Below are 27095 nucleotides of genomic sequence, written 5' to 3'. Positions count from 1 at the left end.
CATATTATCAATCACACTGTAAAGATCACCTATGCAAGAAAAGTGAACTAAAACTAAAGTCGTTTAGTCAATCTATTCTAGCAAATACATAGACGGTTCACAATGTTTTTACCAATTTAGTTTGTTCGTTTTTATACAATGTTGGTGATTAAACGAACTTAATTTTAATTGATCTTTTACAGATAAGATCCTTATAGAATGATTTATAATATGAACGGTTTTGATTATAAAAACGAAGTTTTATAAATGGACAACGAACAATTTTGAATTGGAACTCTTATTTCTCATTCGAGTAGCCAAATATTATTCTTTTTTTATTGGCTTTTGTCAAAGGTATGCCTTTTTTTCTTCTATTTTTATATAGGAAGTCTTAACGAAACACTTATGATACTGTTCACTTTTAACGTTAAGGACATTTTTACTCTAAAAAATCACTCTTGATACTATTTACTTACAACATGTTTTTGTCATTTAGGTTAAAACTCAAAGTTTTCAAGTTATTTTCATTAGTTTACCTTTTTATTTATCTCCAAATTTCCAAATGTGTAAAATTTTTCTCACTTTTATGTTCAGACAACCAGAAGGGCTGAATGACTTGATTATATTTGGAATATTTCGGCAAACTGACCTTTAGACGCTCCAACATGACATCAAAGGTGGAATATGAACAGCATAAGAGTCGGTGTACATGAATGAGTTGTGTGCGATAGCGATAGTGGGTGTATGTCGGTCGTTGATGCATTGTTTACATTAACATATGAGAGTCTCTTATGATTTTATTTTATAATTTAAGAAATATAAGAGGTTATTAACTTGGTATCTATTTGATCATTGGTGAAAATGAAACCAACACACGGCTTAATTGTATGTACCAAATTACAGATCACAAGTCTCTACATTTAGGTTTTGTGTTTTTATCTGTATTTCGCTTAATCTATATTATTATAATAGATGATGCGTCGTGTCCTAGATCATCGGATTATTATAATGATTGAGACTGAGCGAAATGCATAAATGCGCAAAATTTAAATGTAGAGACTCGAGATCCTACTAATTACTCTCAACTCTCACATAATCAAAATTTTGAGTTCGTCATTGTATATAAACAATGGCGCGTATAAAATGTTTTTATTAGAAGCACATAAGTACTTAAAACTCGAATTATTTTCTATGTATTTGATCAAAAACACTAATTGAAGACGCTCCACATGCTTAATCTAGGAAACTCCAATTAAGAAAAATAAAAATTTTCAAAGTTTTTGTTGGTTATTTGAAAGCTCTTTTGACATTGCTAAATACACTTCCACCACGCTCTTCATGATTTTACATGAAAATACAGTTTCTTTGCTAAATCCACACAACATGGCCAAAAATAATTAAATCTCACAAGAACAAGGAAGGGCATGCATGTAGGGTCCATGCCATAAAAATTTCTCAAATCTATGTGACATAGTCCTTTCCCCACTAGGGCATCCACCACGAAAAGAAAGGATATGCGTGCATCAGGTTTCATTTCTTTTCTAATTATTGCTGTTAATGTTTATCTCCTTCTAATCACACTTAAAAAAAATGATTAATTAACTCAAGATGTCTTATATTTTCATTGGGACTGTCTCCATTATTCATATTATTATATCACTAATTTTGAAACTCCTATCAATTTTGTTGTTTTTTTTCTCTAAAATGTACCAGTTGGTGGCCTACCATTGAGTTTATCTTTTTGGGACCGGAGAATTCATAGATGCATTTTAACCTCCTCTAGTCACAATCGTGTGACTTACCAGCACCATAAATTGAACCCAGTACGTCTCGTATAAAATCTAAACTTGAAATTTGTCCCCAACTAATGGGTCATCCCGTAATAGCTTGATTACACTAGTTGTTTGATGTTCATCTCCCACAAAATTATTTCATTTCTTTTCTTTTATTCATTTTTATATAACAATATATTTACTCTAAAAGATATAAATTGAGAAAAAAAAAATTACTATTTGCGATGGTTATTTATTTATTTATTTTACCTTAATGTCATATTCTTGAGTGTTGCAGTTAAAATTGAACATTATGCTTAAAGAATTGTTATTAGCACTCTAAAAATCTCATTATACACTCCTAATAAGTGTATTTTTCTTTCTAATTATAGAAAGTTTGGAGTGCCAAATGAGATTTTTTTAGTGCTAATAATAATTTCTTATGTTTATAGTCATAGCACGTCTTATCCTAACTTACAGATTCACGCCGTTATAACAATAGTTTCGCAGAAACCAAATTCAAAGTACCTGATTCTTAATCAACGTAATACTTTGAATAAAATCAAAGAAAATCAATTGTCAGGATTAATAGGAACACGTAAGAAGCAAAAAAATTGTGTGAACTTTAAAAGTCTTAAATTGAGAAAAAAAGGTACTATTCACGATAGTTATTTATTTATTTATTTTACCTTGATGTCATATTCGTGAGTGACGCATTTTAAATTGAACATTACGTTTATAGTCGTAGCACATCTTATCCTAACTTACAAATTCAAGCCATTGTAACAATAATGTCGCGTAAACCAAGTTCAAAGTACCTGATTCTTAATCAACGTGATACTTTGAATAAAATCAAGAAAAATCAATTGTCATAATTAACAGGAACGTGTAAGAAACAAAAAAAATCGCGTGAAAATCACCGCATAAAGTTTATTAAAATAATAAGTATGACGTGCTACATTTGATTAATGACGTAGACCCGTAACGTTCCATCCCCACCTAACCCCCAGTCACGCGAACCCCGTGTGGGGATTAGGACTCGCAACCAAATTTTCAGAAACCGTAAAAGACGGTTGCGCATGCTGGCGTTCAACTGAGAGGCCCACGTGTTCCCCAAATGACTTCACTTCCACGTGGCCGTACGTTATTAGTGGACGAAAAGCAGTCAGTTTCCCCCATAAAGTTCCTTAACTGGATTGAATTCCCATTTGAATTCCGGAAAACGCAATTCAGTTCCGTTTCAGGTCCGTAACCGTCATTGGGCCCGTGGTCCGTAAGATGACGTGGGGCTGTGATAAAGGTGATGGAGATTTCCATGGTGACTTTAGCAAAGCAAATAAATAAAGAAAAAGTTAGGGGTAAATTTGGTATGTGAGAGAAAGACATGACGAGGTTTGGTCTGTGGGTTAGGGGTCAGGAGAGAGGGATTAGGGGGTTGTCCAAACTGCTAAGGGGAGAGGAGGCAGAGCAAGGATGGGCCCACAACTTGGATTAGTTGTAATCTAATTAGGAGACACCATCTGGATGTGGGGCCCACGCTATTCATTTTCCGTTCAGTTCGGTTCATTTTTTAAATATTCGATCGATCTAAATTTAAAGAAAAATAATTATATTCATATCATTCTGCTTTAAATAGATCAATTTTATCGGCCCATCAAAGATATCATTTTGTATCATGTAATTTTTAAAGTATGATCATTTTGGTTTCGGTTCCTAATAAATTTAATTGTTAGACTGAAATTTTGTTTGTTTAAATATTTCGATCGATGTCTTTAGCTTTATTAGAGAGATTTAACTCATGCATTTATGCATTTAATGTCCCACAAATTATGAAATTCAAACACATTCAAATAATATTTTTAAAATATACTAAATACTTAAGTTTTAGAGTAATATTGTTCTTCACAAAAATTATAGCAAAAAAATTATGGACCCACATAATTATTAACAAATTTTATAAAATAACTATTGATATATTTTAAGGCATAAAATTAGCATGAGTACATTTAGCAAAATTAAAAATAGGTACAAATAAATTAAAAAATAAGGGTACAAATATAATAAAAGTTTAAAAAGTACAGGCACAAAAAAGAATTAATACAAGGGTACAAATTAAAACTAAAAATAAAATTGATACAAATTTAAAAAAGGGTTGCAAATTAAAAATGGTTACAAACTAAAAATAAAAATATTGATAAAAAATTAGCCATAAATATAAATATACCCAATGTAACGTTTCTAACACTAAATGAATATATTTAAAAATAAAAACTATTTTATTATTAAAATAATTAATGATGTATATTAAAATTTAATGACCTTGATAAAAAAAATTAAAAAAAAAAAAGGTTTTAATCAATGAAATATGAGAAATAGAGATGAAAGCCTAATTTTTCGTTTAAAATAACTAACTGCTATCTGAATTAAGATCAAATCCTTCATTACATTTGGCGGTTGCTATAACTTGCTTCGTCTCCTTGACCAACATTTTACGTTTTACTTTGCCTAACAATCATTTTGCCTAATATCGTCATATGTGCAAGTGCAACTAAATGTAACAGTAATCTGATCAACTGTCATCATGTATGAGTGGTATATATCATAAAATTATATAATTCATATGTTAACTTTACTTATTTAATTTATTCCTTACTTGTCTCCTTACCCACCCTTATATAATTTATTTAGTATATGAAACTCTGAAACTTTGATAATTTTGTAGACGATTCAATACAAGTTGAATTTCTCCTAATGCAGGTGACACTACACACAAAAATGGTACATCAATTGGCAAATAGAGTACCACGTCGCTTTAGTATGTGGGCCTGTAAATAGCCTCACTCCACGTTAGGTGAGGGAAATTCATTAAAGTAGTTCAGTGGTCGGGAATGAATTTCAGACATGTATTATACATAACATATTCTGGATTTCTTTTATCGTTTTGATGAATCACACGATGATGGTTAAAGAGAAGCTGAAATGTCTCTGTGAATCTTTTCAATCTAAAAAAAATTAGACTAACGTGGCGATGCTAACAATTAAAATTTCCTTGCAAGATAAGTTAGGTGAGGGAGGCAGAATTGGCTTATAGTGACTCAAAATACTCACGTTTTATTCACTTTTATTGCTTTATAATTTGGGTGGTGACTTGACACACTTGTCACCGCACAATTTAGACAAGCTTGCTCGAACACATGCAAGTTTGGGTTCCATTTCTCTCTTGCATGTACATTACATGCAATTTATACGGCAATTTTAAAGAACAATAACATTTTCTTAATTTCCAATAAATTAGTGTGACATAGAGTTCTTTTTTTTTCTTTACATGGACAATCCAACGTGTATGATTTGTTTGGAATTGTTCTTAAAATGACTGGAAATACTTTTGATTAAATTGAGTTTAGGTTCCTAAAAATGTTTTTTAAGAATTTACTTGAATTTTTACTAAAGATTGGTTTTAAAAGTATTTTAGTCATTTTAAAAGCACTTTCAAACGAGTCTATAGTCTATGTACCATTTCGTTCATCTCATTCGTACACTTGAGTAGAGCTTGCTAAATTTTTGAACAGATGGAATTTTTAAGTGCTAATAGGTCGTAGAAGGCTCTTTGGAGAAGCAAATGTTTTTCCCAACTGCTTTTGTATAAGGGCTCGTTTGGATGTACTTTTAAAATGACTGAAAGCGTTTTTGGAGAAAATATTTTTGGGTCCATAAGCACTTAAAGTGTTTTCTACAAGAAACATCAGTTATGTGCGTATTCCAAGAAACACTTTAAGTGTTTTTTCAAGATTTTTTACTTGCATTTTTACTAAGGATTATTTCCAAAAATACTTTTACCAAAAACACTTTCGGTCATTTTTAAAATACATCTAAACGAGCTCTAAATCTCTTATTAATATGTATTTTATTCATAGCATTATTATTTAAATAAAAAACATTTATAATTTTATTTGTTACTTACTGAAGCAGTTCCAAACGTGTCATCCGTCATTCACACTTTATAACACCGAATGATTTTTTCCGGACCATAACCACCTAACATGAGAGATGCTTGAATAGCCCAAAATTTTCGTTGGAGAAAAAGGGTGAAGGGAAAGGGAATGTCAAGAAGGAACCTTTGCTTTGTAGGTTTTTTTTTTTTTTTTTTTCCTCTTGGGCGAATTGTTTAATGGATTTTTGTGTCCCTAAAAATTGAGATTGAAATTGTTAGCGAGTAAAATAACAAAAATGTTATGTTACTACATACTTGTTTCATCTTTTTAATAGAGATGAAACATACATATGTTGGCATGTCCTATTTTTATTAGAAATATGATAAAAATACGTAATAATTGTAACATTACTCATAAAATAAAAGTAAAATGTTTCGATTTTTTTAATTATTGAACCGGAATAGGATATCAACCTTTTTCGGGACAAAGATTGGGATTCCTCCAGTTGTTGCTTTAGAATGAGGATCCTCCATTCACGTTTGTTCATTGCACATCGTGCGACCAGTTTTTGTTAGGTACTGTTTATATTCAATTTTAAATAAAAAAATTATAATGATTTCTAACCGCACAATGTATGACAAATGAAAGTGATTGGTAGATCTCTGAGATCCTCACAAACACAAAGAGGATTCTCATTCGTAGCTCGAGGATCCTCACTAAGGTCATTTCTAACTGAATGGTCCAGAGAGCCAGATGATCGAAAATAACCTGAAAATCGTCTCCAACCGAGAGTCAGGCCAAATGGCTTGTGGGCCCATTGGACAAAAAGGGCCAAAGGGCCAACCGGTTGGCCCAAAGGAACCAGCCAGCCAACCTGGGCAGGGTCACAATTTCAAACACAACGGCTAGCTGAAGTCAGTTACCGTTGGATTTTAATTTTTTTTTTTGGGCCAAATTTTAAAAATAAATTAGAAAAAATTCTTTTTTTTTTTTTATAAATACCTAAGTCATTCTTACACCATTTGTCACAAAATTTTCACCATTTCAATTCTCATATTTTCTTACCTCTTCCAATAATCTTTCCTTCAATTTTTTCAATAATTTTCAAATGGTCTCATTTGCAATGAAAGATAAGGCTTGGACCCGAAAAGAAGATGAAGCTCTTTACAGGGTTTATAGATGGGTCTCGGAAGATAGTGTGAGGGGTAGTTCTCAAACAAGTGAATGTGTTTGGACTCGTGTGTCCAAAAAATACTATGAGTTCTACAAAGACACCACTCCACCGAATACTCGAAACCCTGAGAGTTGTTCTTCAGAATGAAAAAAACATCTTCATCGAAATTTGAATAAATAACATTAAGCACTATTAGCAACTACAAGTAGAGATAAAAGCAGGTCACATTCGTTGGTTTAGACCATACACACCTGCTACTGGACAATGCACGTGGGCCCACACTCGCTTTGTACCCCCAATCTCTACTCCTCTGGTACGCCCTACCTCCTTCAACCTTTCCCCCAACACGTGACTTGCCCTCCCAAACCACAAAAAGACCTTTCTCCCTAAACCCTTCTGAGCTATTATTACGGAAAAGCACGGCAGAATAAATTAGTATCGACTTGTTATTTACATTTTTCAATTTTAGATATATGCCTACAAGTAATACCGAGTAATGCAGAAAAATCATTGTCAAACTACTTAATAATAGCCTTTTTGCATGAACTTCTGCGTGCACGAATTTTTTTAAAAATCCCGGCTCGCTATGTATGCCATAGAGTTCAATTTATTTTTCACATTTGTACTCAATTTTTCTAATCTAGAATTTTCATCAACATTTGATAATTGGCTGGTATAAAATCATGTCTTGGTTCTGTAAGGTATTTTCACTTTTGAATTAAATTTGCTAACGATTTTCACCATAAAGATTTAAATCCCAAGTTTTTAACCACGTAGGCTATTTTCTAACTACCTTATCACAAAATATTAATTCAATTTAGCCAAAATTATAGGGTGAAAAAACCCGTTACTGGTGTGGAAATCAAACTTGTGATCAGGAAGAGGCTGAAATGCATTTGTGAGTCTTCCTGCCCTCGAAAGGGGTGGATAACTGTGATTTGTCACCGGTTGTCCTTCTTTTAAAAAAGAATTATAAGGTGAAAAAGTGGACGAAACCTTAACCCACCTACTGTTAGTGAATTGCTTTGGGGGTATTTTCCAAACCATTGTTGAAAGTCATATAATTTTCATGGGCATTTATGTCCAATTATTTTCCATGAAGCTTTGTAACCCCAAACGATGACTTGGTTTTATAATAGTAGCGATGAAAGTATAAAGTACGGAAATATGTGTTGAATGCTACTTTAAATAAAACTAAAACTTCAAGTCGTCTTATCGAAAAAATAGAGACTAAATATCGAGAGATCAAATCAACATGGTTCGTATTCAATGAACCAATATGATACATGTGTAACACCTTTAACATGAGATTTTCACATTGGTCCATATGCTTGCCTACTAGGGAACAAAATATGAGGATTTTCTTTTTTCAAAGGAGGATGATTCTTTTTAATTTCACTCATGGTGTTTTCGGTAAATTCATTTTACACCCTGTTTATAAGGGTTCACAACAACTTTTTTTTATTTTTTTTTGTTTAACAGCCAAAAAAGTAACCCTTCCAATATAAATGAATGGTATAAGAACCCTTCAAAAAATATACATATATTTCGCCATACATGTTAATTTCTACATTTTTATTCAAATATAAAATGAAAATTATCTATTTTTTGTCTAAGTCACAGTCGCGACTTAAGTGGGTGCTTAGGTAATTCTATTCTGGCACCTAAGCGGCTCTAGGTAAGTAGGTCTTGGCGTCATTTCTTAATTTTCAAATGCCTAGTGATTAAGTAAGGCGGTGGCCAACCTCTTAACATCTAAGCGATAATTTTTAAAAGGGAATTTTAACGAAAAACTCTCGATACTGTTCACTTTAACGAAAAATCATATTTTTACACTAAAAAGTCAATCCTAATACTATTCATTTTATCATTTATTTTGTCATTATCATTAAAACTCAAAGTTTTCAAGCTATTTTCATTAGTTTTCATTTTTTAAAACAGTGTGAATAATATAAGAACCTTTCCATAATATATATATATATATATATATATCTATATATACATTTCGTCATAGATGTCAATTCCAATCCGGATTCTCTTTATGAGGATTTCGAAGATCAATGAATCATATTCGTTCATTGTACATCATACAGTCAGAAATCATTTTAAATATTTTTATTTAAAATTAAATACAAATAATACTTAATAAAATTGATCGCATAATGTACGATGAATAAACACAATTTACCAATCTTCATTAAAAGAATTTGTAGAGAATCGTATTGGGTCAATTTCTACCTTTTACCGTGGTAAAAATATTTTTGGAGTAAAAAATAAAAATAAATAGAGAAAAAGAAAAAGTAACCACGGTTTATGAGACGACCCCTCCTCCTACCCTCCTACATCCATCCAGGCCTGCCCCGTTATTAGCACGACAACGCCATTTCCCAATAAATACATTAACTTTTTCCACTCCCTAACGCCGTTACCTGCTCCTCACTCCACCCCCATCAATCGTCCACCAACACCTGGAAACCGTACTCGACGTCGTTACTCACCACGCACTCAAGCGCGCGAATCAGGAAACGACACCTAGGGACGGCGAAACGAGAGCGTCGTTCTGTACTGTTCCGAGAGTCGCTTTTATTAATGAAACATGCAGTACTGCTGTTGTTTGAAGAAAAAAAAAAACTACTTCTACGCTGTGAGAATAAGCTCATTTTTACTGCTTCACATTTTAAATATTTTTTACCTAAAATTATAAAAATAAGTTGTTTTTAAATGTTTACCAATCATCTTTTTTTAGCTCAATTTTTTTTCATACCACTTTTTATAAAAAAAAATAACAAACCAATACGTAAGGGAGCGGTCGCTGGTATGGGGTTTGCGTCGACCGGGTGTAGACGGTTGGAAAGGCAAGGTCACCGGAGACGACGGGTCATCACCCGGACTTGGTTAGAAATTGACTGCGGTTGAAAATTATTGCACGCTGTTTTGACCACTCAGGGTTTCGCACTTTCATTTTTAAGACACACAGCGACTCATAGAGGAGAGAGAAAGTAGATAGAGAGAGAGAGAAGAGGAGAGGAGAGAGAAAGCTCGGAGCTGCTTCCTGTATGCTGAGAGAGAGACAGGGGGTGAGTTGCATAGGGAGATAGAGAAGAGATAGAGACTGACATTGACGGTCGAATCGAGAGGATTGGTTGAGAATTGACGGAGCTCTGCGTCGACGGCTGAAACGAAAGGGGTTTTCGTTGAGCTGTGGACTGACGAAGAGAGAGAGAGCGTTGGAGTGGTGGAAATTTGAGCTGTTTGCTTCTGTTTCGAGCTTTTGGGTTAGGGTTTTGATTGAGGTCTCAGAGGTAGAGAGAGGCGGAGAGCGGCGGAGGCGTGGAAGTTTGTGGCGGATTCAGGACTCAGGGTTTTGGCTGCTTAGATCTCAGGGTGGGTGTGAAAGTTGAGAAATTGCAGCGGCGGAGAGTTTCAGATGAGAGATCTGTGCTGAGCTCTTTAAAGAAATGACGTCATCGGAGGTTTCGATAAAGGATAATTGCGGCAACCCGAGGGGGGAGAGCTTCTCGTCTGGCTTCAGCGACCACAACGACCCCAGGACCGTCGGCGAGGGGCAGAACGGTCATTCTACTGTTTCCGCCGGGAGGGGTAAACCCCGGCCGCTTTTTGTTTCATTTCCGCCGACAGATTGTGGGTTCTCGTGTTTTCCATGTGCTGTGGTTGATTGTTTTCTTTTGTTTTGATGGGTGTGTGTAGATGCTGAGACGGCGCTATACACGGAGCTATGGCACGCCTGCGCAGGGCCGCTCGTGACTGTGCCGCGTGAACGGGAACGTGTCTTTTACTTCCCTCAGGGGCACATCGAGCAGGTCGACTTTCAATTTCTCTATTCCACCAGCCATGTTTCAGCATAGCTCAAATAGTTTCAAATAGTTTCATTTTCTTCCATTTTTCGTTAGTCTTCATTTGGGTTCAATATATGTTCATTGTTTCATGGAAATTTGAGTGTTCTATTTATTTATTTTGTATGGGGTTTATTAGCTGATATATCTGAGGTTTTGTGTTTCTGGGTTTTCGTTCATTGTATTAAATTGTCAATTGTGTTTTCTGGGTCCGAAAATAGGTTGAGGCGTCGACTAATCAGGGGGCTGATCAGCAGATGCCAGTGTATAATCTTCCATCGAAGATTCTTTGCCGGGTTATAAATGTATCATTGAAGGTAGTGTGGTGGTTGATCTTATAAAGAAACTAAGAATTGTGGATTTAATTGTTTTGCTGCTTCTTTTGTACTCAAGTTATTTAGCTTTTGGAATGAATAAGTTTCTTTCTACTGAATTATAGGCTGAACCAGACACTGATGAAGTATTTGCACAAGTCACTTTACTTCCCGAACCAAATGTAAGTTGTGGGCGTGAGGATTCTGATTTCTTGTGGGTGGGTAAAACTGATTATGGGTTGAGATTCTGATGGTTTGATGTTCTTTTAAATTTTAGCAAGATGAGAATGCAGTGGAGAAGGAGCCTCCCCCGCCTCTACCACCACGGTTTCAAGTACATTCATTTTGCAAGACCTTAACTGCTTCTGATACAAGCACCCATGGTGGATTTTCAGTGTTAAGGCGGCATGCAGATGAATGCCTTCCACAGCTGGTTAGTTTTTATTGCTTTTAGTTTGTTGTTTTCATTTTTTCTTCATTTCTGAATTTGATTCATTGTGGCTATTTTTGGTTTGTGCTTTGGCAGGACATGTCTCGCCAACCTCCAACACAGGAGTTGGTTGCCAAAGACTTGCATGGAAGTGAATGGCGCTTTCGCCATATCTTTCGAGGTAACTTCTATTTCTTTGATACTTACCTTCTTTGCATTCCTGTGCATTTTTGGTGTTACCCAACCACTGTATTAGGACCATTGTTTCTGATACTAGTGAAAGAAAGATTTACTAGACAGTTTCGGCAGTATAATTGTTTACATAATAAACATGCTGTTGGGAATGACAGGTCAACCACGGAGGCATTTACTGCAAAGTGGTTGGAGTGTTTTCGTTAGCTCCAAGAGGCTTGTTGCAGGAGATGCATTTATATTTTTAAGGTTAGTGGGTTTCTCGCAAATTGAGATTCCATAAACTTGCTGTTCATTTGTTATTTATTTATTTATGTTCTGATATGCGACCACCGTGTAACTTCCTAGGGGTGAGAATGGGGAGCTCCGCGTTGGTGTCAGACGTGCTATGAGACAGCAAGGCAGTGTACCATCTTCTGTGATATCCAGTCACAGTATGCATCTTGGTGTCCTCGCAACTGCATGGCATGCCATTTTAACAGGAACCATGTTCACTGTGTACTACAAGCCAAGGTGTGGTCTATTTTTAGTATTTGTATTTCTCAGCCATTAGTTTAGAGGTTTCAAATTTACCGTGAAAGTTGTGTTTTATATTGTTTGTAGTATTTGATCTTGATGATTAGTTCGATTTTGTTTTTGAAGTACTGTTTCAATTGTTTGTTTACAGGACAAGTCCTGCTGAGTTCATTGTTCCATTTGATCAATACATGGAGTCTGTTAAAAACAACTATTCTATAGGCATGCGGTTTAAGATGAGGTTCGAAGGTGAAGAAGCTCCAGAGCAGAAGTATGTTTGATGGATGCTGAATGATTCCTTTCTGTTTATATTAATTACCTGAAAGTGTACTGAGTTTATCTTGTCGTAGGTTTAGTGTAATGAGTTTATCTTGTTGTAGGTTTACTGGCACCATTATTGGAACAGAAGATGCTGACACCAAAAGGTGGCGAGATTCCAAATGGAGATGCCTTAAGGTAAGGAGAATTTCTTAGGGCACCAATTTAGACTATTTTTTGTTGGGTAAGCTAAAACAAACTTTCTTATGTTTCTTAAAGGTGAGATGGGATGAAACCTCTACTATTCCCCGTCCAGAGAGAGTTTCACCTTGGAAAATAGAGCCTGCCCTTGCTCCTCCTGCACTGAATCCACTTCCAATGCCCAGGCCGAAAAGACCTCGAACACACATGGTGCCGTCATCTCCAGATTCCTCTGTCCATACTAGGGAAGGTACAGTCTAATTGACATTGTAATCTTTATAGATACCTTAAATTCTTTTATGCAGAACATTTTTACCTATCTTGCTCTACTAAAAAGTAATAATATATTCTTCTGTTACTTTAGTTGGATCATCAAAAGTAAATGTTGACCCTGCGATGCCTGGTGGGTTTTCAAGGGTCTTGCAAGGTCAAGAGTTCCCGACCTTGAGAGGCAATTTTGCGGAGAGCGAGTCTGATACTACTGAGAAATCTGTTGCATGGCCACCGTCGAAAGACGAAGAGAAGATTGATGTAGTATCTGCTTCAAGAAGATATGGTTCAGAGAACTGGATGTCCTCAGGGAGGCATGAACCAACTTACACAGATCTGCTGTCAGGCTTTGGGAATAATGTTGATTCCTCACATGGTATTTGTCCCCCTTTTGTCGATCAAGGGGTAGCATCTGCTAATTCAATGCGAAAGCATTCACTGGATCAGGAAGGGAAATATAACTCACGTTCGTGGTCCATGTTACCATCATCCCTGTCTCTTAGCTTGGACTCTAATCAGAAAGGTCCTCTTGGAAATATGTCGCATCAAGCACAAGGGAATTCTAGATATGGTGGGTTTGGTGACTATTCTGTTGTGAATGGGCATAGAATTGAGCTCCCTCATGGAAATTGGATGATGCCTCCACCACCTCCATCACCTTTTGAGAATCTGGGGAATGCAAGGGACAACATGCCGAGACCACAGATGTTACTAGACAAACATGAAGCTGTGAAGCCTAAAGATGGAAACTGCAAGCTTTTTGGTATTCCCCTGATAACACCAGATCCTGCATTGTCACACAGAAATATGATGAATGAGTCACCTCGTAATAACCAAGCTCAAACTTTTGAGTCTGACCTGAATTCTGAAAAATCAAGGGGCTCAAAATCAACAGATAATCTCGTGGCTGTCAGTGAGCCAGCTTTGCAAACTTCTCAGCAACATATCAGAGATGTTCAGGGTAAATCACAGGGTGGTTCAACTAGGAGTTGTACTAAGGTACATATCTCCTTCCTGACTATTTTCTTAGGCTTTATTTGGAGCTCTGTTGATAATACGAAAGCCTATCAAAAGCTGAACTTGATAAATTGCTGTTGGCTCCAGGTTCACAAGCAGGGTATTGCGCTAGGTAGGTCTGTTGATCTTACCAAGTTCAACAACTACAAGGAGCTGATAGCTGAATTGGACATGTTGTTTGAGTTTGGTGGTGAGCTGATGTCTCCGAAAAAGAATTGGATGATCGTTTATACTGATGATGAAGGTGATATGATGCTTGTTGGAGACGATCCCTGGCAGTAAGTATTTTATCTTTTATCAATCTGCAGGATTAGTCATTTATTGCCTTCAAGTTGAGTAAAGAGAGATTTTTTTATAAATTTGTGACTGAGAGGCTTAACAAAGTAGCGGTTTTATATGCTTGGTTCAGGGAATTTTGTGGCATTGTCCGGAAGATTTTCATCTACACCAGAGAGGAAGTCCAAAAGATGAACCCTGGGACCTTGAATGCACATGGGGAGGATAATCTATCATCAGGTGCGGAGGGTGTGGATGCAAGAGAGGGGAAGTCTCAACCACTTCCATCTGCATCTACTGTTGAGAAGCGTTAAGCCTGGTTCTCGAGATTTGTGGGTATATGACTAGGTATATAATTATCCTTTGATCATATGTTCTTTTTGTTGTCCATTTTACGTCCCCTTTGGCCATTTCCATCATGCATCTTACTGAAAAGCGTGTAGAGTTTTGGGGGCGAGATGATAGTCATGGTGTTCTTGTGAGGGTCCCTACCATAAGCTATTCGGATATATGAAGTAATGGAGTTGGATGTGAGCCATTTCACTATTGGACTTTAAAAATTCAGCTGACGAGAGTCGCATATAGATGGCGAATGTATACCCTTTTGATATATCCAGTTTTGGACGTATTTCTGCAGTTAGTTTATTTGGAAGCTATCTGGTTATAATATAGATATAGATAAATATGTATACCCTTCTGATTCGAGCAAGTTGACGTGGGACTTGCTTTTTGTCAAACAATTCCACCTTGTACATAGGCTGCTTCGACCTTTTTCCCGTCCTTGTAATGTAAGTATACAGATTATCTGCTGTTATGATGTTTTTCCGTCAAGGAAATTACTTATTGCATTCAGTTTTGTTGGTTTATGTTGTAAAATATCGAGCATGTCTAGCCGGCATTGTTAAAAGCTGAATTCCTGTGGAACGTGTTGTGTTTTGTAAAGATTTGGCTATTTTTACAAGCAGCACAACTCTAGTTTGCAAGTAACCAATGGATTTTGTGGCCAAATGAGTTGTGTTCTCTCTTTTTTCATCCGCATTTTTCTTTGTCCTAGCCTGTGCTTGAATAATTCAAAGGAGAATCGAGGGATAAAAACAAAGGAAAATTAACTGAAAGTTCTCAAAGACTTCAGTTTTAATCAAAATGACAAAATAGTGTTGTAAGTGAATGGTCGTGAATTTTTAGACCAAAAATGTTCCTGACGTTAAAAATGTAGAATTGAAGTGTTTTCTGTTGTGGTGTGGAATTTTGAGACGCTTATCCGTTACGATATGTAATGTGTATGGTTTCGTGAGGTTTCTTTTACCAGAACTAACGAATTTCATGGTGTAAAGCAACCTCTCTTTGACAATGCTATTCAAAACCAAGCAAGCTTCATTGAATCTGTCAATTTTACGTGATTAATGTGCGTTTAATTGACTCTTTTGATGTTAATCTTTGAATATTTTCCTAAATTACAGAGTCCCAACATTATGGTTTTCTTCCCTGTCCCTCCTGGATTAGGGTTTGCCCTTCTTTTTCCCCAAAAAATTGAACTTTTGTTTCCACCCAACTTTTCTCTTTTGGCCAATTTTTACACCTCCAACTTGAAGAAAAACTGTCACACACAACTCATTGTTGTCGCTTGTCACCCACTACATTGCCATAATTTCCCCAATCCTCCCAACTTGTTAAAGTTTGACTCGGATGCTAAAAAATGGATTGTCTACTGTCTGAATGGCATCAATAGCACTGTGTTGTATATCATCAGATGACTTTGATTTTTGAGATCCATAAAGGAGATAAATTAAATCGAACTCATCTGATGAGAGCTAATGAAGTCGATGTTAAGAAAAAATGAATTCTTCTCGCGTACGAAACGTAACTAAGGATGTAACACCAGGAGTTGGATAAGGCATTTTTTTCATAGCATGACAAATATGTTAAAACGACTTTTCCCATTGGGCCAGTTTTCGTATAAAAAGTCAAGAAGTTACCAACTAGCGAGAATAAAGATCTTAAGAAAGAAGAATAGTCTCCACGGATTTCTTCGTGACCAAGCATATGAATAATGGCAAAAATAAGGTAAGAAAAGATAAGAGGCAAAGATATACGAATACGACAGGGAAATACTAGTCGTATATACTGTGCTATGACTATTCACAATGACACATGACCTAGGAAAAAGCATATTCCAAACAGAAACATCTCCCACCTCACAACCTCTTGATATTATTTGTTGGGTTGGGACCATTTTTAGGTCTCATTGCTTTCATGGTCACCTTTATAGTCAATCACATTACGTCACCACAAAGCAAGATTTGGATTGGACAAAGCCCATTTCTTCAATTTTCTTTTAAGCCCAATCTTACTAATGTTCTTTTTCAAGCCCAATTATTTCTTTTTCAAGCCCATTTATATTGTGGATCATTATATGGGTACGGGTACGTGTACGGGTACGAATATAGTGGTTCCGGGTACCCGAGATACACTCCTGTGCGGAACCTTTCGACATTGTTTTTATCATAAGGGCCTTTTTAGCTAAGTACGTTTTACATCCTTCGAGTTAGGAGCGATTTTTAAAACGGATACGAGATTTTGGAATCGGACCAATTTATGTCGTCTAACAGTTTGATTATGTAATTTTTTATTAAATTATTGCTTTGAAAAACGTGAATTTTATTTTTGAATTGACCTGAAAGCTACACTTGCATTATGAACTAAACTAGTTATCGTGGAACTTTTACTTTTCCTTAATGAAATCCATGTATCAAAACCACAACCAATCACATAGATTAGTCCGACCGGTGCTAGTGTGGCTTCTACAAGATCTAAAAATAGGTCAAATATCTCACACGTCATCATTTTAACAGAGAATCATATGATCAAATAGTTAAGAAAGCATAATTGATACTATTTCGAAAATTTCATCATGCCAATATGAGAAACTTGAAAATTTGTCTCCCATTTTAAAATCACACAAAACTTGAAAGTTGTAAAATGTATTCTTCATTGTCAAACTCTTTAATTTTAACAAAAATTTGACATTCATCTAATAAAAACGCTTATGAGTAATGTGTTTGTTTTCTTTATAGAAGCAATCCTTAAAAAAGCTTATAGAAAACCATTCACCACAAAGAGAGATTTTTTAGTGTTCAACGAACACATCAATTGGTTCAAAAGTAAAAAAAAAAAAAAAAAAAAAATTTCAACTAATTGTATTATGACACTTAGTGTATTGAGTCGTGTTCTAGTCACACAAAAAATTTCTCCACGATCCGATAATAGCATAATTATTGTAAAGGGGATAAATTTTAGAGAACTTTAACAAAAAGCTCCCGGTATTGTTCACTTTAACGAAAAACCACATTTTTACACTAAAAAGTCAATTCTGGTACTATTCACTTTACCTTTTATTTTATCCTTATCGTTAAAACTCAAAGTTTTCAAACCATTTTCATTAGTTTTTCTTAAATTTTATGGGGTAATTCTGGTCACAAAATTATCTAATAACAAGGAAAAGAAAGCTGAGAATTATTTTATTTTTTTCAGTAAATCCAGTTCTGATCGAACTGAATTTGCTAATGGTACAAAGCAAATCTACAACTACAAAGTTTATGTTCCTTCAAAATCTGCTAATTAAGAAGTTGATTGAACGACACAATTGAGCTATCAGCTATGGCAACACACATACAAATTGCACGACTCCTTCCTCTCTTTGGTTAAATCAAACTTGAGGTGGTTGTTTTGCTGCAATCTACACCATGCCATGGAACCCGATCAAATCCAGAAGTACTGCCTTTATCTGATCCGGGTGGACGTCCTGGCCTTCCTTGCATTGCTGCAAGATATCGAGAAGTTAGCAGAAATGCTTCATTATCCAACCATCTAACTTATTGGCTACGTGTAAAGATTTCTGATAACATAACATGTTAGACTGTCTGGTGGGAGAGCATTACTCTCCTCAACAATGTTAGGCGACGATAATGTTAGTGGTGTGCTGTATGTGCAAAGAACTGATGAGAGTAATGAACGATACCTCCGCACGGAAGACATCCATAGCAAAACCATTGAAACAGCTGATGACAGCTTGCTGGATGTCCAACCCAAGGTTATCCAATGTTCTCATGGTCGAGAGTAACAGACCTGGCCTTCGGCCGCAAAACATGTGGATATTCACTGCTCGTCCTTCTCGCTGCCTAACTTCAACCTGTATATAGTGATCAATATCAGAACACCACGATGATCTAAAGTGAACAGAGTTACTCATTTCCTTTCGTACTTTTAGCAAAAAGTAAAATTACTAGAAAAGTTTCCGGATGTTAAGACTAAAATCTAATTTATAGTATTGGATTGAGGAAGAGCAAAAAGTAATTTCCAAGCATAGGGGCTGTTACCCTTGCAGGTTGGCCATTTGGGCTAGGTAATGAGCTGGGGCAAAGTTCTTCCTTGATACGATTTGGCAGAGTAGCCGGAGTGGGTGTCAAAGGGTGGAAAGTATTTCCGGTAGGTGTCAATGCAGACCCGGGAGGGATGGACTCCAATTCATTATGGAGGTTGTTGATCCTCTGCAGAAGTTCCTTCAAGTACTCAATTGCATCCCCAAGGATTGAGGCCCTGTCCATCTGATATCACACGACGGAATGTCATTCAAATCATAAAACGTTTTTCGTAGATCCTTCTAATAGCAACTAGTAACTAATCTTTCATTTAAATTGGCTAAAAGTTTGAATGTGAGAGAAATTAATGCCATCTTAAATTGAAAAGGAAGTATTTTGGAGCCTTGTAAATGATGCTACTTGTTCAACAAATGAAAGGGCCAAAAACAATTTGCTTATGAACTTTGAGGACGTAATTAATCACCTAAAACATAATATCATTGCATATTAAAATTCACGACAAAATTGTGTAAAATAATTCTTACTTTGCTGATTTTCGGAACAACGGATCTCAGCATGTACAGCCTATCATTGAGCTTCTGCCGGCGGCGCCTCTCAGCCATCAGATTCTTAGCAGGCAACCCTTTCTTCTTCCCCTTATGACCCCCTCCTCCTCCTCCACCTCCAGCAGCGGTAACAGTACTATTCGCATTCGAGCTATTCCCACCATTCTTGGCACCGTCATCCACCTTAGTGTTCTCAGTAAACTCATCCGAATCATAGTTCAAACCCGAACCATCAAAACTCAGATCATCAACATCATCTCCCCCTCTCATTTTCCTCTTCTTCTCATTCTCTACACCCATCTCCCTCTTCCTCTCATTGCCTTCATTCAAAACCAGGCCCCCTTGTGAGCCCAAAACACCCAAATTCCCTCCACCATCGGCTAAGTTTTTCCGAAGCGCCGCTCTTTTCTGGAAAAGAGTTGGCTGTGCTCCCACAGAAGGGAAGGACTCAAGGGGTCTCAGTAACTTAGGCCTATTAGGAAACAAAGCATTGGCTAAACCATCGTCCAAACCTCGAAAACCCGAAAAATTTGAACTGTTTTCGAGCAATTGAGGCATACGGGTAGTCGAAAACTGTAAATTAGAACCCAAATTCTGAGCATTCATCTGGCTATTCGAGCTCAAATCATTGAACCCGGTTAAAACTCCACCTCCCCGGTTCATCAAACTCGAACCACCAGTCGAAGCTTGAGTGTCAAGAAACCCAATGTCACAGCCCAAATCGAAGCCGTGATCCAAAGGGTTGTTAGGAACAACATTAAGCAGCGAAGACAAGTTGGGATTTTGAGGCATGTAGTAATGAACCTGATTCGGGTCGAGATTGTTGAAAACCGACGACGACGGCGAGCAGGAGGAGGAAGAGTCCACCGGGTTGAGCAGCAAGCTTTCTGGGTCGGCAAAGCTCGGCGAGAAGCTGATGTCTCTGACATCCGAATGACCGTGGATGATGTTATTCGTCCCCATGTACCAGTCGTCTTCAGCCTCCAGCATAGATTTGAAGGTGGAAAGAGAACCCATCTCGTCTTTGTTCTCGGTGGTGCCGGCAATGGCAGCGGCGGAGGTTCTAGTCCAGGAAACAGTCTCTCTGTCCTCCCTGTCGTCCATCCAAACACCACCGTTCAGCCTCGGCAGCATTCTGAAACGAGTTTTCCCTTCTGGGTTTTTCTCAGGAAAGTGACAGAATCAGCAGAAACCGAAAGGGGTCGAGAGAAATACAAAAAGTGAGAGAGCTTTTAAGGGAGGAAGAAATGGAGGTTGCAGAAGGAAAAGGGCATAGCTTTATGGCGATTTCTTGACACGATAGCCTCTGGAAAACGTTACACCCTAATCTAATCTAATCTTATCGCCATTTGGATTTATGTGATGATTACTATGAGAAAAAAAAACTGAAGGCTTTGGGATAAGCTTTCATGGCATCTCCTTCCTCGTTTCCTGCTCGGCTTTTTGGAGAACTAGGTTTTTTTTCCTGCAATTCAGGGATTTGCAGGAGAAGCTCAGCTGGTTTTGTGGGGTGGATTGTGTGAGGTTTGTAGGGGGTTTTAGGTGAGTTCTAAATTCTAATCATGGCATCTTAACGTTAATTGCAAATTTACAGGTAATGATTCACACGTGTTAGGGAGAGTTTTCTTTCTCCCTCTAAAATTTGTATTTAGTTCTTCATTGCAATTTTGTTTTTATTTTGTTTTTAAAAAAGAGGTTGAATATTTGTTCTGTGCTTGCAAATTTGGAAACTTTGAAGCACAAAATTCATCTATTTTATTTATTTTTTAGCTAATTCATGATAATTTTGTGCACCTCACTCTTATGCGTTACACACGTCTTATATGTGTGTTAAACTTGGTTATTAGTACATTGTACTAACAGTTATGGCTATTGGCTACTAACATACTTTCCTTAACTTGATTTGACCATATATGCACCGTCCTTTCAAATTGTATTGTTTTTTAGTGTTCTTTCTAATTTTTTATCTCTTAAGTAATCCTTATACTTTTATGCATGTAATTATTATGCGTTACACACGCCTCACACGTGTGTTAAGCTAGGTCATTAGTAATTTAGTACGTTATACTTACGGTTATGGCTATTGACATACTTTCCTTAACTTGATTTGACTATATAAGCACTTTTCCTGAAGAACATACATTTTTTAATTGTTCTTATTGAAATTCTTATCTCGTAAGTAATTCATTATATTCTTTTGCACTTAACTCTTATGCGTTACGCACGCCTCTCATGTGTCTTCTGCTATGTCACGTATCGCATATGAGACTCTAAAGTAAGTTATGAACTAAGGGCAACATATATTTAACCTACATACTTCTTTGGTGTCCTTATTAATTATAGACTTAGAGGTGATTATAGTGTGCTCTGACCCTCCAAATTAGAGAAAATTTCTATCATATAGTCTAACTCTAGCTTAGCACACCCACCCTAACCCCATCACAATTGAAACCAACTTACATGGCACATAATAGCACAATAACACTGTACATATGCAATGTAAGTTAGTCTCCTATGTTCTAAAAGGCGTTAGTGGGGCGGCAAGTAGATGCCTAGTGACTAGGAGATTAGACGGGGTTTTTATTTGGCGTCTTGGTCCATGCCTTGTCCCTTAAGGTACCGTTTGGTACGTGGGACGGGATGAAATAGAGTGGGACAAGGCGTTTCGTCCTACGTTTGGTGCGCCTAAAACGGGTGGAACGAGCCCCCCTGGAACGACACGTTCCACATTCATGGAACACAAAATTATAACCTCTCCGTCTCCTTCTTCTTCCTCCTTGTTTCCATCCGAGGGCATCTTTACTCCCACTCCGTTCCGTTCCGTCCTGTCCCGTCCCGTCCCGTTCCATTCCATTCCGTCCCGTCTGCATACCAAACGATACCTAAGGGCTCTTTTGGGGCCTTACATGTGTTTGGATTGGATTTTGATAACTAAGATTTAAGGAACGTTGAAGTAGCTACTTAGTACTACGGTATAATTTTATTCCTCTTTACTTATAAGTGAGAGGTCTTAGGTTTGATTCTCGCCAAAGACGAATTTCAACAACATTACTGCTAACCCATTGTGAGGCTAAGCCCTCTCTCCCTTAGTGTAGATAATATCGTATGTTAAAAAAAAAGGGTATGTTGAAGTAAGAATGTGTTTGTGGGGATTTGGAATGAATAGGTTATGAAGTGCTTGATATATTTTGTGAGGATTGAACGATATATTAACTTTGACAAAATTTCTTCATATATTTCTTTCTTGAAATTAATTTAGCATGTTATCCAATCCAATCTCAGATAGGCACCAAAACCATCCATGTGTCCGTAAGACACACTTGTTACATTTGATCTACATAGATGCCAAAATGATTCTGGATTCGACTATTCAAAAACTAATTAGAGTTTCAAAAGTATGTTGTTCTCAAGCATAAATCCTGAAAGTAATTGTGCCTTTGTATATATATAGGGTTTGTTTGGAAGTACTTTTAGTGAAATTTTTTTGGAATCAATCCTTAATAAAACGCAAGTGAATCTTGCAAAGTGCTTTTGAAACCCAAAACATTATCTAAAAACGCTTTCAGTCATTTTAAAAGCAATTCTCAATGAGCCTATAATTGCAGTGAATAAAGGAAAATATTTATATTTTATAATTCTATCCCTTTGCTTCAAATTTTGCGTCAATAAAAGCCAACTTATATCCAAAAATGGAAGGATAGACTGGAATTGTTTTGAAGATGTGGTCAGTGGTCCTATTTGGTACCTGTCCCTCTTCACAACATGATAATTAAGCTGTATTTGGTTTTCTGCAATTATATATATATATATATATATATATAATTGTTATTAGCACTTCAAAAATCTTATTCTACATTTTTTATAAGTGTATTTTTCTTTCTAATTATAAAAAATTTGGAATGCCAAATAAGATTTTTAGAATATTAATAACAATTCTCTACATATATACACGTATATATATTTATATATTTCTGGGTTTTTGTCTTGCATATGAGAAGTGAACATGTTATTGGCAGCCGCATCCCCCAACAGATCTCAATCATTACATGTTACAAAAAATGTGATTTTATCAAAATGTAATAAATATTGCAGGGATCAAAACATAAAAATATAATGATAAAAACAGAATGGATTGCAGATTAAGGAAACTTTAATTGGAGTGTCAGCAACCCTAATTTCTCTGCTAATCACACTGTAGATTCCAGGCTCCTATTTCTGAGACATGACTGTGTTACTGGGCCAAATGCAGAACCACTTTTTTTTTTTTACTGTTTTACCTGTTTTTGGATAAGGCAACTGTTAACCAAAAGTAGGTAATTACAAATGTAGTAAAGGTGATGCTGTTTCACCAACTTTTTTGTTTTGCTTTCATGTTTTACATGTTCTTGATTCTCAAGAGTCTAACAAAGTATTGCTGATTGGTTTTATGATAGCATTTTAGCTTTTTTTTTTTTTAATGATATTAGAGCAGATGATTTTACGTGTGATACTTAACTGCCACACATGCTCCATGATACACGATTTGTGTTGTTCACGTTCTATGCTTGAAAATTCGTCACATGTGAGGAGACTTGTTGAGAGTATCAATCCTGAGAAACCTTGCTTGTGCTTATGAGTAATTGGGTTATTCCCCATATTATCAATTAGTTTGACGGTGAAACCTCAGCTTTCTTCACAAGTAAACTAAGCAATAAGACACATACAAGGGTAAATCTAGATGTTTTTACCCTTGTCTCATGCTTATGTTATCACAATTCGAGCATTGTTTTTACGTTGCTTAAAGTCTAAACCACATTTAAGTTTATAGTTTGTCTCATGCTCATGCCTTGCCACTTATTGGTGTTTAAGTTTACATCTTGTCACACCGCCATCCTTTTTTTTTTATCAATCACCCATTGTTTTTACCCTTTTTCAAAACTTTAAACTAAATTTAAGTTTATAGCATATGTCGTATGGTCATCCTTTACGTGCTTATTCGTTTATCACTCAATCGAGATTTTACCCTTTTTAAATGCTTAAATTGTGATTAAGTTTACAATTCGTTTCATGCTTATTTGTTTTGTTGTTTAACTTTTACATGCTCATCCTTTTACTACTCGATTGTTGTTTTTATCCTTTGCAAAATATGAACTACATCTCGTTTCATACTCATTATTCTACTACTTGACTGTTGCTTAAGTTTACTGCTCACCTTATGCTCATCATTTTACTTCTGGAACGTTGTTATAGTATCAAATTACCACTAAAAGCTCCCAATAGGCTGCCTTATTTGACCTTTGAATTACGAAACTCAAGCATATGTGGATGAAACATAATAACTAAATAGGAATAGTAGTAACCACAACAAGTAGTCGATTGGATAATTACAGACAGCAGCTTCTTAAATAAAAAACAGGAGGTCCTGAATTTGATACTTATAAGTTGTGAATCTGTTTAATTGTGGTCACAAATATGGTGTAATTCTCAACTAGTCTCCTCCAAACCTCAAAACAATGAATAATTATGGTTCGCCACAAGTTGTCTCCTTTTTTTAAAGGAAGAGTAGGAGTAGTGTAGGATTTTGATTAAAAAAATTGAGTAAAGAGGAGAGAGAGAGATAGATGGGATTCATGATTTGCAGTAGCAGCCAGAGTGGCAGAGGGAATAATTTTCAGAGTTAATAGAAAGAAAGCCAAGTATCTCGTGAGCCTCTTTCTATTCACCACAACAACCATGAACCAACCAATCAAACCTCTCTTTCTCCCTTACCTTTTCTTTTGGATTTTTAAGATCTTGTGGTTCCTCAACGGTTACTTCCTTCTCTCTCTCTCTCTCTCTCTCTCTCTCTCTGCCCTTGCCCTTTGGTCTAGTTTGTGTTGTGTGTGCCATTTCATTCACCCTCCCTCCCACCTTTATTTCTAATGTACTAATCAAACTCCCCTTCTTGATTAAGACAAACTTTTATAGAGACACCCAAAATACATCACTCATTCATTGAGTTCTCACAAAATAAGAGGTTATGCGCAATTTGCCGCTTTTTTAAGGATTCTCCACCTTTTACTTTTGCCGACATGAGATCTTATGTATTTTTGTCTCACTTAAAAATGATCTTGGTTTTATCAGATGTGAGAATTACTCTAATCACGCAGCCTTAAACAAGTTTATCTCCAAGTTAAGAAATACCCAACCAAATCAAATTAGAGTTGACCGTTGCTTATGAGCTCAATTACCTTATAAACCCGAAGTTCATCAAATCAAGCTTAATACTTTTCTAGTACATTGGAGAGATCGAACTCTTGACCTATTCTAATTCAGTCTCATTAACCTCAACTCCCAAAACGTAGAAATTTTTTGAAACTTGAATTCAAAATGGTAGATAAATGTATATAAAACAAAAAATTATTTACAAGGGGACCCACTAAATCTACAAAAAATAAAGCAAAGGACAAGTGGAAATTAAAATTATGGACCACAATGAAAGTGTAATTAATGTAAAATGTAAACAGATGTAAAAGTGGAAGGAGAGGGGCCGGCAAGAATAATATTGCAATTGCAAGATGGCAAGGGTAAGGCTGCCTTTAATATTCAAGGACTATCCTCGTGAGCTATATGGACATTGTCCCATTGGCATCAAAAGGCTGCCCTTAATATTTAGGGTGTTAACCCCCACACTACCTTAGTACTTGCAAGAGAAACGTTCTTTTATACTATAACATCCCAACTTAGGAAATTATTTACACGGACATCCCATGCCGGCCCTATGCTTTTTCATTTGACCATAACGAGCTACGTCGCTTCGGAGTAGTTCGGGTTGAGCCGTCGAGCGTAGCATTCCTTCAAAGTGGCCAACAACACACCGAGGGGATCTAGAAAACGATGGAATCTATTGGTGATGCACAAATTGGCTACTTTGGATAAAACCATGAAGAAGTTTGGCATGGTAAAGATTTATCACTCCATTAGGGTAGTAATAGTATTAATTGTAAGACGATATGACACGTATGTGGTGAGATGTTATATTGTTATGCTTACAAGTGTTGCCTCGTCACAATCTAAAAGCGATACCATATTAGTTGCATCTTACTCGTAAATTGTTCTTAGGGTTATCCCAAGGGGTGAAGGTGAGTGAGAAATAAGATATGGGGTAAGCTTAGTCAAAAGTTCGATTTCCTTCCTTATTCCATGATTCTCATCCCTTCATATGTGATATTAAATTCCTCATCTTAGTCCAAAGACTCCAAACTATAATATTCTGCGCAGAAAAGAGAAGTTCGAAAAAAGGATTATTTATTAGGGGAATTATTATTAATATTCTAAAAGTCTCATTTGACACTCTAAACTTTCTATAATTAGAAAGAAAAATACACTTGTAAGGAGTGTAGTATGAAATTTTTGAAGTGTTAATAATAATTCTCTTTATTTTGGCCCAACTTAAAAAGGCCTGAGAAGCCCACAAACATCTTCTTTTTTTTTTGTCAAAACCCACAAACAAATCTTGACCGGCCCACTTTTGGACCATCTTGAATTTGAAATAGACTACAAAGTAGGCTGAGTCTCCTTGGCCCAATTAGCCCAAAAATCTAGCACCTCCATAAGCCCACAAAAGAAGGAACAAACTTAAAAAATTACACACAAAGTTATGGTCGCCGAATTGACAACAAGGCCAAAACAAAAGGCTGCCTACCCCAACACTCCTAAATATTGGAAAGGGATCTTCTGCAGATTCCTTTCCACCTAGTTTGAGATTCAGACCGTTGAAATTTGATAAAACGGCTACAGTTATTATCACTTTTGAAGAAACCTCATATTTGTAACCGTTTGATCAAATTTCAACGATCTGGATTCCGAACTAAGTGGATTAGGTGGAAAGGGATCCAGAGAGGACCCTTTCCCTAAATATTTTCTGATATATTTCTTATATGTACAAACAACAAAGCGCATCCTAATCATTGATCTTTCTCTAATAGTGGTAAGGTAGATCTTGTCAGACTTGGATCCTCTTCTGAG

At 36.3% G+C, this 27095-nt stretch overlaps 2 protein-coding genes across 3 annotated transcripts; one reads left to right on the top strand and one right to left on the bottom strand.

Moving 5' to 3' along the window:
• The first annotated feature begins 9629 nt into the window (after positions 1-9629).
• Positions 9630-15193, top strand: LOC137709841 (auxin response factor 2B). Of its 2 annotated transcripts, XM_088695609.1 has the most exons (15): positions 9630-10457; positions 10566-10678; positions 10933-11028; positions 11151-11207; positions 11303-11458; positions 11552-11636; positions 11806-11896; positions 11996-12160; positions 12315-12434; positions 12544-12619; positions 12701-12872; positions 12987-13891; positions 13997-14187; positions 14319-14533; positions 14629-15193. In XM_088695609.1, the coding sequence occupies exons 1-14, from the start codon at positions 10316-10318 to the stop codon at positions 14497-14499; spliced, it is 2550 nt and encodes an 849-aa protein (XP_088551735.1). In that variant the 5' UTR covers positions 9630-10315; the 3' UTR covers positions 14500-14533; positions 14629-15193. The 2 variants fall into 2 exon arrangements, with proteins under 2 accessions (XP_088551735.1, XP_068304923.2); XM_068448822.2 differs by having other exon boundaries at positions 14319-15193.
• A 2493-nt stretch (positions 15194-17686) lies between these two features.
• Positions 17687-20667, bottom strand: LOC137711326 (transcription factor ICE1). Its single transcript, XM_068450557.2, has 4 exons — positions 19089-20667; positions 18562-18789; positions 18204-18374; positions 17687-18005 (listed from the first exon to the last, which is right to left on the bottom strand). Exons 1-4 carry the CDS (start codon positions 20241-20243, stop codon positions 17922-17924), a joined length of 1638 nt encoding a protein of 545 aa, XP_068306658.2. The 5' UTR covers positions 20244-20667; the 3' UTR covers positions 17687-17921.
• Between the last annotated feature and the right edge of the window lie 6428 nt (positions 20668-27095).

Source organism: Pyrus communis, chromosome 6 (assembly GCF_041283825.1).
Source record: "Pyrus communis isolate YQ-2024b chromosome 6, ASM4128382v1, whole genome shotgun sequence".
Taxonomy (NCBI): domain Eukaryota; kingdom Viridiplantae; phylum Streptophyta; class Magnoliopsida; order Rosales; family Rosaceae; genus Pyrus; species Pyrus communis.
Note: the sequence above shows the minus strand (reverse complement) of the source record. Positions and strands in the feature narration are given on the sequence as shown.